The following is a 13,026-nucleotide window of genomic DNA, read 5'->3' on the forward strand; positions in this document are numbered from 1 at the left end:
ATGTGAGTGCAGTGCACACATATCTGTGTGACAAATGTGTGCATATGTGACATGATGAAATGTTAAAATTAACTGACTAAATGTAAATAAGTGTTTTTTATCACAACCAAAATAGATAATTTAGCCTGTGTTTGTATTTGCATGAAATATTTTTGATATAGGATTACATTACTGGATATTATTTATTTTATTGTAAAACACGTTTGTAATGACTGTATAATGATTGTACATAGATCATGGGTTGTTATTATTATAATTTATATGCTGAAATGACCTGCATGCAACTTGATTTTGATTTAATTTAATTTTTAAAACTACAGTCCTACTCATTCTGTGTCTACTCACCTTTAATGGAATGATTTAAGGCACTATCATAATAAACAGATCAACATGTGAAACAAGCCATTTGCATCTCTCTCATCCCAGACGTTTCACGGGCTACAATGCAGATTTTGTTTTTTTTGTATAGTATTGTATAGTCATATTATAATTTCATGGTTGTGGTCTTTACCGTCATTTATGTTCAATGCTTGGCAATGTGAAATTAGTTTTTTGTTTTTATACAGTAAGTGAATAGAAATGCACCCAGCATTGCCCATGTTTGGAACAAAGCAATATGTTTGTGTACATGTTCAGGAATGGTTAAACAATGAATACTTTTTTAATAAACATGTTATAGATCCTTGAAATATATGAATTATCACACGTGTATGTGAAGGAAGCAGTACATTTTCTGTTGTGGCTTGTGAATAATTAAGCACTGCATGCATGTCTCTTGTACAGTACAGTAGAGTAGAGTTACAGATGTACCAAATGAAATAATATAATTAAATTATTTACTTGAAGCTTCTGGACAGCAAATGTTGGTGGGATGGTGCAGGTTTTGCTATCTGTAAAGAGCATTTACAGATTGTTATAATTTCCAATGTGGGAGTATCCATCATAGGGCTCAATGTAGTTTGAGCAGAATATTTGGGAAGTGTAATATAGCCTAACAATTATGAAACATGATGGTTAAGAGAATAGGGATGCTTAAGGATGTTACAGAAAGGTTGTTCATGGCATTCCACAGTGTTGGCATCGGTGTATATAGGCATGTTTGGACTGTTTTGGTCATGTGGGCATGACATGGCATTTTAGGTGGCTAGGCATGCAGTGTTGAAGTGGGCTTGGATTTTATGTAAGTGTGGTATGGGTTTTGAGTTGACCTACCAATAAATTCCCTGGATCATAGCACAGTGCTATGCAAGTGTTATGCCTAGCCAAGTGACGCAATTGTCTTTTAATGAAAAGAGGAACAGGCCAGCCAGCACTCAGGTTATTTGCCTCACCGTCACTGTTTTAAGCATTCATCAGCATCTTTTCATTGAAGCCGTGCACCTGGAGTGTTTTTGCGTGCAACATACACCTTGCCATGACCTTCCCTTACTTATTTCTTACTTCGAGGACCTTCCCTGGATCATCATCATCATCTCACACACATCGCAATGGAAATTTGAAAACAATCCAACCTGGGATCATGTGGGCATGCTGTTTTAGGGGGGTGGGAGTGGGGGGGGGGGGGGGTCTACCGTCTCATAACAAAAGAAGACTGTAAATGAAACGTGGATGAAGAGGCAACGGTGACGTGACGTAGAACAGGAGGAGAGATATTTTGGCCAATCACCGAGCTGCTCATCACATCACTTCATTATTTACATAGTGGGAAGGAGGTGATCAGGATTCAGTAGCACTGCTGCCGATCTGATTTCAAGACACTGGACAGCTGACTTCTTGACAACTTAACATTTATGTGTGTGCGTTTGGAGGTCGAGTAGTTGACTTTGACTAAACTGAGGGACCTGCCGCTGCACGGAGAATCAATCAAGTAAGCATTGAGGAGAGAGCGAGATATTCTTGTGTGAATGTCTGATGCCACTGCCTACTCTGTATCAACCTGTTTGCTAGCCGCCGGGGCGACGGATATTGTCGCGGCTACAAGTTAACGTTTTCTCATTTTGCCAAGCTGCCACACGTAGGCTACTAATACTGACACTGTTGACATGATGAAACCAACATGTTTACTAGGAGTAGCTTGCTGGCTTAGCTAGCTGTTTAGCGTTCACTATGTCACACTTGTTGTCATTCTGGCTGTAGTGAGCTACTGTATCTATTAGCTTTGTATCTCTGTCATGCTGTGACTGATTTCATTGCCAAGTGGGCTTCATTTGTAGCCTACTACTATAGTACTGCTAATCAAACCATCCCTGGGACTCTCATGAGTTTTCTTGTTAGACAAACGTTCGTGTGAATGGTCAGGTGTAAAGCAATTAGAAGCGCACTGACTTGATATTTATAATATCAAGTTTGACCAGTAGTTTGCAAGTTCAACTTTCCTTGATAGTTTACAGGATGGCGAGTGAGGACGACAATGGTTTGCGGTCCCGGAGTAGAGCTCTCCCCAGGATGCCAATCTTCTCTGATTTCAATTCCAACTCCATTGTTGAGGAGAGCAGTGAAGGAACAACTGACCAACCAGACTGTGGAGATGAAAACACAACCAGCAATGGTGAGGCTGACTGAATAATGAAAAAAAAAGTGTGTGTGTGTGTGTGAGATTAGAAATGGGAAGAATTTATTCTACAAAGGAAAATGTGTAATTTGAACTCTAATCACACTATACTTTTAGAATTGAGACATTACAGCTCTTATCTTAAGTTAAGGGTTCAATATGTAAATAAACCTTTTTATGGTGTCACAGATTGTCAATGAACTGATTATGAGGTTGTGGTGACACTGACAGACAGTATGTTGCAGACGATAAAGGATTTTGGGCTGTACTTTGTACACCAATGTAAACCAGACATGAACATTTGAACAAAGTAACACATTTTCCATGTTTGATGCTTTGCATTTGCGTGAGCGATTGCAAAATCTAAGTGGACGTTCAATTCTATTGACATTCTTCTTTTGTCCCTGTGTTGACCTTAACAAATTTATGGCTGGATATCTCTAAAAATGCTAAAAAGCTTTGACTCATATCTTGTGAGATAGTGTTGACTGAGTTAAATCAACCATTGAATCATCTGATGATAGTGAGGGAGATGGTTAAAAATATGATGGGGTTTAAAAGCAAAAGTAGACTAATCACTGCTCATGCTGAACCAACTGAACAGAGCATTGCAAAGTGAACCAGAAATTTCCACATTTGTTGTTAAATAAAGCTACTGTAAAAACTTTCCCCCAAATGAACCTTAGCCAAAACCTTTTATCGACTGTCTTTGTGGCTTTCACACTAAACGATTGGTCGCAGGCTAGGCATCACACACTGCAAGAGTTCACCAAGATGCGATCCAGACCCGATACATATAGGCTACATAATTTGTTTTTTATTCCAATTCATTTTGACATCTCGACACGACACGTACGCGCAGGATGCCGCTAGCTATTCAGAAATGCTCGGGAAGGCGTCGGCGAACACGTTTATCGGTGGTGGATCTTCTCGCAGCTCCTTTCACACACAGCGAGCAAAAACTCGGCGATCAAAGCCCTATCTTACGTCAGATCAGGAGTTTTGTCGGCGAGCGCCAAAAATAAATAATAAATAATCGACGGCATAATCGGAGCAAATATCGTGCAGTGTGTACAAGTCATTAGCAACACTCCTCAGTTGATTACAAAACGAAAAGGTATGTTTTGAGTCCATTTTTAAAAGCATGGTGTATTGTGGGGCTCTCAAGTGTTCGGGGAGGTCGTTGTCAATCACTTGATGATATCAAACAAAATGTAAGTCATGATGGCATTTAGTTGCCATTTTACATAATTATTCAACCAAGGTAATTGCTTCCACAACCATACCTCATCACGCAAATCCTCTCGCAAGGATTGCTCAAGTCTTTAGTCATGAGAGTCATGAGGAGTGGCTTATTTGCTCATTGCTTTCAGAAAAAAACCTGACCTAGTAAAAAGACATCCAGGAATGACATGGAATGGCCTGAGATGACCTTAAAGCAAATCAGTACTTACTTACTCACTTGGTCTGTGCAGACAACCAGTTGTCTGTTTATTGATGATGAAATCTTGGGTAACCGTAGCCTGTGTGGAGGAGAACAACTCCTCCTGTTGAGATTTGGTAACATGAGGTCCTTTTTATAACTAGTTAAATATGACTTAAGTTGAGTCAATTCAGCTACCCTGAACTTTGCTGTGTGACACTTGCTATTGGCTAACATTTACTATAACACAAGATGAACTTGTAACTTGTCTTTTTTGTATCGTCTCTCTGTAGTCTACTTGTTTAGCAGAGAACACATACTGCAAAGGAGTTGATTAAGCAGAATCTCCTTGGAGTGATTTGGTGGCAGCAGGAAACTTTATATTTTGGTTAGTAATGTAATTTGTTATCACTGTTGGCTTACTGCAGGCTTTGCTTTCCATATCATTTCAGGAAAAATAGAAGTTGAACGTGTAATCAGCAAGAAACTACAGCTTAAGAGAAAAGCAGAGGTCAGTCAATCAAATTATGGATTTGGAAAAGACTCCATCTTTATCTCAGAGAGAATGCTCCACGAAACCACTTTTCTTCGCACCAGTGCTGTACAATACGAAGAGATGTGAAATTGAGTAAGCCATTATCTATCATATGATGTGATTGGTGATGTGATGACCATCTTTCAAACAATCAGCCATACATTAAGAGACTCTAAGATTGATTGACATGGCTCATGATATGATATGGCTGGATCAGCATAAGAATAAATGCAAAAAGCTCAATCAGTATCTCACTGCTTGATTACATTGCGTTCCTTATGAGATGTGTATGAAATCATTTAGTGAGATATGTGTGCTTGTGTCACACATGATGAAGTCTTGAGTGGATGTGTGGCGAAGAAAAAACAATATACATACAATGTGCGAATAAAGAAGAGGATCCAAGGCACTCTGTTCCAGTGAAGTGAAAAAGCCTTTATTGTAAGCTTTAAGGCATGGCAAAGATCATTACACAAAAGGGAGGATTAACGTGTTTCGGCAATAAGCCTTCGTCAGGGTCACATACAATGTGCATTCAAATAAATATCTACTGTAGATCAGATCCAACATATAAATAAACACAGGAGCTACAACCTTATAATAAACAATGGGTTAGTAAACTGCTATGTTTTAGGTTATTATTTACTATAGTCCCACTACACTCCAAGAAATTACATCTGGCCACAAAATATCACAGGATCTACTGAATGTGAATGTAGCCTACTGGGGGGAAGCCACACTGTGTGTCATAGGCTTGTTTGACACATTCTGTAGATCCCATGATCTTTTGTGGCCAGATGTAATTTCTTGGAGTGTAGTAGGACTATAGTAAATAATAAAAGAAATCGCTATTAAAATTTTGTAAAGAAATACATATTTAGCCCCATGCTCGAATGTCCCCTCCCTCTGTCAAAAACGGCTTAAATCCCTAAAACGAAAGAGCAGCAAATGAGAAGATTTTTTTTTACTTACTCTAATCACGACCTAAAACATGAACCTTGGTTGAAAAAAAAACTAAAGTTGTCCTTTAAAACGCAACTATAAACATTTTACATTACTACATGTACCGTAATTTCGTTTTTATATGAACATTTATCTGTGCCTGTCTTATCTCTTCAGTACTTAAAAAGTGACCTGATACGTCAATTTGACTGCCATGTAAATGAGTTTATGGAAAGTCTGATTGAGGAGTCGGCCAGCCTAGAACCTGCTCCTGTGCCTGCTGTCTTCTCACCCCATCTGTCGGACAAAGAGAGGAGCAAACAACGGTATTGCACATTTTCACCATCTTTCCTGTATGTTGACTCAGATGGTGTTCCTTACAAAGTCACACACTGACTGTCTGAACATAAGCCTGAGTGCACTGAAAACAGTAGATTTGTGAGCTTGTATATCATGCACTCATTCTTTCAAACATCTATACTGATTCATACAATCCTGTTCTTTGCTTGATAAAACTGCAACTTGCGGTTGTCTCCCTTTTTAGGCATCTCCGTCCACCCCATGGCCCGGGCAAGCAGTTTGTCAACCGCAGGTCCCTCTTAGAGTGAGTTAAAGAAAATGTATATCTTATGTATGAAGCTTGTGTCTGTATATCCATGTAGTCATACTGTACAGTATGTGTGTTCCTACTTTCTCTGTATTCCTTGTTTGTCCACAGTGAGCTGTTTGAGGTGAACCATATCAGGACCATCTACCACATGTTCATCGCCCTCCTAATCCTGTTCATCCTCAGCACTCTGGTGGTTGACTTCATCGATGAAGGCAGGTAAGATGCACAACCTGGATGGTACATTGGTACAGTGATACGTGTGAATTGGTGGGGTTTTGTCTGTTGTTGCTCCTATGTGTACAACAATATAATATTTGTTTTTATGGAGCAACCACTTCACATATATAAAACTGATGACTTCATTATAAATGGTAGTTATTATAAAATACTATTTGTTAAGGGATAACTACTATAAATGTGTTAAACATATTGTTCTGTGGGGCACGGTGGCACAGTTTGTAGTGCTGTCGCCTCACAGCTAGAAGGTCCTGGGTTCGATTCCCGCTCAGGATGCTGTGGGTGCTGGCGGCGTGTTTCCTCCTCCGCGTCATCAGTGCCCATACCCGAGGCGGGGTTGGCGGAAGGGCCTTTCTGTGTAGAGTTTGCATGTTCTCCCCGTGTCCCCTAGGGTAGGTATAGGTACCCTCACATACAACATGCAGTAATCCTGGTCTCTAAACTGCCTCCCCCTGGCCTGATGGAGGGGAAAGGAACTGGTTGGAATAACGTGTTCCTTCCACGCACTACGTCCAACCAGGGAAACTCCTACAAAACCACTACAAAAAAGTGGTGTAGTGGTCCTTTAACCTTTATTCTGTAAAACGTTTGTGTTAAATCGTGAGTGAGATAGATAAACTAACTATAAAATTCTGTGTTAAATCATGAGTGAGATAAATAAACTAACTAAATGAGCTTGCTGTCCTTCAGTCATGGATTGTGATTATTAAATCATAACAAATTCTGATGGTGAGACGTTTTTCACCCCCTGTCTTGTTGAAAGAGAGTCAAAGTCTCATCTCTAGGAGGTGTTTTGTCTTTGTCTCTCTGCTTCAGGCTAGTACTGGACTTTGACCTACTGGTCTATGCATTTGGACAGTTCCCCCTGGTGGTGTGTACATGGATCTGCATGTTCCTCTCTGTGCTTGTGGTTCCCTACACCCTCTTCCAGCTGTGGGCACAGAGTCAGTCGGAGCCTTGCAGCAACCCCAGGCTTTGGACCATGCTGTTGGGCTCACTGTTCTTGGTGTACCACGCTGTAGGCCTGGGTTTCCTGCCTACCTATGTGGTGGTCAGCCATGCCTTGCCACCGGCATCCTGCTTCGCCGTTATACTGGAGCAGGTAAACCGGTGACTGACAAATTAATTCTGTCTCTGTTGCTACATATCGTGATCATATGTAAGTTATCAAAAATAGAAAATTGTGATAGTCCTGATGGTTTAGTCTTCATGATTTTATGAACAAAGATGTTTTATTTTTACATCTTCTATTACCGTCTGTTGTACATTTATATGTTTGGGGAATGAATAAACGGGTGCTACTGAACAGCAGGGTTATGTGTGGTTTGTTGTCATACACACACAAGCACTCTGGTGTGTAGCAAACATAAACAAGTCGAACTGTAGGACTTAATACTTCTAAATACTGTGGCTGAATTAATTGGCAATCTGTATGGTAGAGTATATTAATACAATAGAAATTGCAGTGGTTGTATTTAGTCTCTTTACTCTTCTATTGAGACATTTCGCCAATATTGTCAGGCGGTACTGGCTGGAGGTCTAAATTAAATTTCTCCCAGAACACTCGGGCATTCTCTATTAGTTCAGTGGCGTAACTTTCAGCGTGTGTGTGGTTTGAATATGGCATACTGTAGGACATGAACATTACAGAGTATAGCTTTAATTTCTGTAATCTGTGTATTTTTACCTGAATCCAGGTGCGTCTGATTATGAAGGTCCACTCCTTTGTCAGAGAGAATGTACCCAGAGTCCTTTCCTGGGCAAAAGACAAAACCAGTATGTATGTGGCATGCCTGTTGCTATACACTATTGGCTTAGTTGGCAATTTTACTGTTCTGTATTCAGTAGAAACTATTTCTGTGCTCCGTTATTGTCGTGTTGCTTGATTGGTGAGTTGTCTTCTCTCCCATCTCCAGGTCCAGGTCCGGTTGTCCCTCAGTTTTCTCAGTATCTCTACTTCCTGTTTGCCCCCACTCTTATCTACAGAGACAAGTACCCCAGGTAAATCATTTGCTTTTTTTAATGTTATCATTGATATTTTTGGAGGCACTCCTCACTGTCCTATAAAGTAATTTAGATGTATTGTAATATAAAACTGGTAAGGCCTCTGGATACGTGCATAGATTTAAGCAATAAGCCACGAGAGGTCTCAGGTTACCGGGTATTTTACATTGGCTAGGGGCGACGCAGGTATGGCTTCTACCCTCCCAGCCATTGTAAAATACCCAGTAACCTGAGACCTAATAAAACTAAATTCACAAAAGTAGCTACGCTTTGTGCCACCAGAGCGAGCCACATCACTTCCTTGTTTTGCTCAAGGACTGTCTAAAGAGGACGAGACGCGAAGACCGTACGGGCGACGCCATGTTGCTCCATGGTGCTCCATGGAAGGAAAGAAACATGCGCAGTTGAGACCAAGGAAGCTGAACACGGAAGTGTTGGCTGCATATAGCCCATTGCGCATGTTTCTTTCATTCCATGGAGCACCATGGAGCAACATGGCGTCGCCTGTACGGTCTTCACGTCCTCTTTAGACAGTCCTTTTTCTCAGCTTAGACGCCCGCACGTCATGGGTTTGTAAGGCAATCAAGCACTCCCGTTCCCCAGTACAGCTACAGAGATGCGGAATCAGCTGAGAATGATATAAAGTGATTGAAGGTGTGTGTGTTATCGGTGAAATTTGACAGTCATGTGACTAACCAGCCAATCAGAATCAAGTATTGGGACTAACCGTTTTAGAATAAACTAACTATAACCCATATGTTGTATCAGTCTTTGTATCTCATTTGTTTTGGCAGGAATCCAGTAATCAGGTGGGGCTATGTCGCCACAAAGTTTTTACAGGTAACTATCTCAGTTGTGCAACTCTAAGCTAATGTGTTGCTCACTGTGGCATTATGTAAAACCAGGCTCTGGTTTCTGGAAATTGATAAGTCTCTCTCTCCACATCTCTCTGACACTCCAGGTGCTTGGTTGTCTTTTCTATGCATATTATGTGTTTGTGCGACTGTGCATACCACAGTTCCGCATCAGTCGGGGGCTGTTTGACGTGAGGGCCATGGTTCTTTGTGTCTTCAACTCAATCCTGCCAGGTAGGCTCATCCTATCTAATGGATAAACTGTATAGCTGTTAAATGTTTGTTCAGTGTAATGTATTGTAATGATAACACTGACAAATTACCTGTCTTATTGCCTCTCCTGTAGGAGCGTTGGTTCTCTTTCTGGCATTCTTTGCCTTCCTCCACTGTTGGCTCAATGCATTTGCAGAGATGCTTCGCTTTGCTGACCGCATGTTTTACAAGGTACTTTTCTCAAGAGAGATCCTGTAGAGTCACTCTCGTCATCTAAAACTAAATTGTCATTAAGTATTGCTTTGTTTTGCATTTGCAAGGATTGGTGGAACTCGACATCCTTTGCCAATTACTATCGCACTTGGAATGTAGTTGTCCATGACTGGCTGTATTACTATGTGTACCGGGACTTTTTGTGGGTGAGTTTGTTTTTGCCATCTATGCTAATTCAATGCAAATATTATTGCAATGCAAAGATTATTATTCATGTACAACTCAATTGGCAATATTCTGCTGCTGATACAAATAATCAATGTTAAAGACTCTTCTCTTTTCTCTCTCTCTCCCCTCCCTGTTTGTCATTCTAGATATCACAGAAGCGCTTCCGAGCAGGAGCCATGTTTATTGTCTTTACAGTGTCTGCGGTGGTCCATGAATACATTCTGGCCATCTGCTTTGGCTTCTTTTACCCCGTCCTATTCTGTCTCTTTATGTGCTTCGGAAGTAAGAGGAATAACATCAACACCCATTACAAATGCATAAGACTTTGACACATAATTATTGAAGGTTTCCACTACTGTAGTCTACCTCTTCTCTTCCTCCTCTTCTCAACAGTGATGTTTAACTTCATCCTTCATGACCAGAGGAAAGGCCCCATCTGGAACATAATCATGTGGACATCTCTCTTCCTCGGTCAAGGGGTCATAATCTGTCTGTACTCTCAGGAGTGGTATGCCCAGCGACATTGCCCCCTGGAGGAGGTAAATTATCTAGTTAATCCAGACTGTCAAAAATAATGATCAATATCATGTGGATCTCAAGAATAATATGGTCATGGTTTTATAATTGCTGGGTTGTTTGTGTGTTTTGTTTCCCATGGGACAATGTTATTCATTAGTCAATAATATTCTGCTAGCTAAGTAATGTTAGCTAGTGGACTCGTCACCAATGACTAACGTACTAGTCACAATTCTGGATTAATTAATTATTTCCAAGCCTTTATATTTTTCTCGCTCGTCAGACGCATGTTTGGTAACGTTAACGAGTATGTTACACAGACATGCTGTGTTGTTTTGTATCTTTTGTTGACTCCATATACTGTAGACTTACTTACCAGGCAGCCATAGTGAAAATACACTAGTATTTTGGTAGTGGCTCCCAAATACTATCCATGTCTCCTCCCTTCTCCGCTCCCTCCATTGGTTCTGTGTTCCTGGTTGCTTGCTGCCCGCACAGAGTGCAAAACTCTGATGCTGGTCTTCAAAGCAACCAAAGGTATGGCACCCCAATATCTTCAAAGTCTGATCCGACTGTACAACCTGCCTCGCTCGCTCAAATCATTCAACACAGGGAGGCTGGCAGAAAATTCACTAAAACAGCCGGGACCACTCCACACGTCCCAGACTCTTCTTTCTTCTAGCTCCAAAACTATGAAATGAAATCAGAACTTCCAATCTTCTGCCATAGTCTGAAACCCACCTCTTAAGACCAAGGGGCCAGCTAGGCACTCCAATGTTGAAGCGCTGGTCCCTAGTGGTAAGAGGAAGGACTGCAGGCGGACCCGTGGATTCTTGACGAGGAAACCCCGTGCAACCGAGCGCTCAATGTTAAAGCCCAGCTGCACTTCCGCACTTCTTGACTTCCGGACACCAAATTTTGGTGTCCAAATGCTGATATCGGTGAAAAAATGCGGAAATAGACAGTACTTCCGGCAGCCTTCCGGGTGCTTCAAAACGCCACTGAGCAACTTCCACTGACATGAATAGCGGAGGGGGCGGAGCTTCGTGCCAGTTTAGTCTCTATCCTTTTAATACTCTATGCTTAAGACTCCATGTTAGCTCGTAGCACTTGCACTAGCCTCGACGACCTTACAGGCATATGCAAAGGCTAAATTTATGTATTTTAGATGGCATTTTAATCAGTCAGTCAAGTGTATACTCGTAGCTTTACTGAACAGATTTTCTACTCTTAGACAGATAGGTTCTTGGCTTCTTTATGATTCTTGATGACTATTTTGTATGTATTTGAAGTATTACCATGTGTTCTTGCTTATTTGTAAATCACTCTGGATTAAGAGCATCTGCTAAATGCCTAAATTGTGCCTGGTATTTATAACATTGTATCAAAGCCTGTAAGATGGAATAGAGTTGTATTTACTAAAGTGTCATGGTGTTTTTGTTTCAGCCCTCCCTCCTAGAGTTGTTAAAACCTCGGTCGTGGAGCTGTGACCATCGGAGTCCCGCAGACACACTTTGACAGTGCGCATAGCGGATTGACAAAGATCAATCACTGATCAGAATGAATGTGACCAAGAAGTGGACAGAGAGGCAACAAGCCTTGATTATTTATACTGTAACTATGTACTGGAGGTCTTGTAAGAATCTGCCAAAACCGAACCCCCTCTGTTCTGTTGGCAAATTCACAAAGATGCCTTATTTATTGTAATTTCTGCTAAGGACATTGAATACCACAATGAAACAAATTCAGCTACATTCCAATGTTTATTTTGTTGTGATCATGTCTGTGAAAACAAACTGTGCCAATATGATGACATCACAGTTTAATGGAAAAATGTATCTAAATGCAGTAATTATTCATATGGACTAAAATAGCAATTGCAGTTTTGTATTGTCTGAAATGAAAAGGTCTGCTGTTGGTGATGGAGAAGTAACCTGCTAAACAACTACTGTTTGGTTTACTGTAGAATTAAGGATTTCACCAGACCTTGAATTGAACCTCAGTGGCTACTTAAGCCTGATTTATACTGTGCTGCTGTGTATGTGTTGTGCAAAGAGAATAGACGATTGTTACCTTTTACATTTGTAATGGTACTGGGCTTTACTGAAACAGAAAATTAAGGTTTAATATTGGAATTGATTTAAAGGGTGGAGAGAAGAATAATGTTTCTAATGTCGTTCCCAGTGAACGATTAACTTTTCAGTCAGTTTAGTGTGTGTGTGTATATAATATTGTGGATTTGTGATATCATGTATCGTGATGCTTGAAAAAATATTGTGATTATATTTTTCCATATCGCCCACCCCTAATTGCAATCTAAAATTTTCATGTTTATTCAGATATATTTTATTCTAGAACAATATTTAGAGTATCAATGTATGTCCAGTGAGTGCAGATGTGTAGATATATTTTGGATTAGACCAGTATTGTATCTTTTCCAGCTCACTGCTTAAATACTATTGAAACCTGATCAGTGAAAGAATGTATAGTGTCACTAATTTAGACATTGGATACACAGCATACATGTTTTGTAGTTTAAAGCACATTGGGGAGGATTTACAAGCCAATGGAAGGTGAAATTATACCTACCTCAGCAGTTGCATTTGTGACTGCATTTGCTTTTGTACAAGATTACAAATTAATTTCAATCAGTATTACCAATTTCCAATGGGAGATTCAATAAATTTGTGATGTATTTAT

At 40.4% G+C, this 13,026-nt stretch overlaps 1 protein-coding gene across 1 annotated transcript; it reads left to right on the plus strand.

Moving 5' to 3' along the window:
• Positions 1-1,808: 1,808 nt before the first annotated feature.
• On the plus strand, positions 1,809-12,688 carry soat1 (sterol O-acyltransferase 1). The gene is made up of 16 exons (XM_080770210.1): positions 1,809-1,867; positions 2,384-2,548; positions 4,427-4,485; positions 5,629-5,777; positions 5,996-6,055; positions 6,170-6,277; positions 7,115-7,400; positions 7,996-8,074; positions 8,215-8,299; positions 9,097-9,142; positions 9,264-9,390; positions 9,503-9,600; positions 9,690-9,788; positions 9,957-10,092; positions 10,204-10,349; positions 11,773-12,688. The coding sequence occupies exons 2-16, from the start codon at positions 2,392-2,394 to the stop codon at positions 11,842-11,844; spliced, it is 1,707 nt and encodes a 568-aa protein (XP_080626336.1). The 5' UTR covers positions 1,809-1,867; positions 2,384-2,391; the 3' UTR covers positions 11,845-12,688.
• Positions 12,689-13,026: the final 338 nt, after the last annotated feature.

This window comes from Protomyctophum bolini, assembly GCF_963924005.1.
Source record: "Protomyctophum bolini genome assembly, chromosome: 8".
Taxonomy (NCBI): domain Eukaryota; kingdom Metazoa; phylum Chordata; class Actinopteri; order Myctophiformes; family Myctophidae; genus Protomyctophum; species Protomyctophum bolini.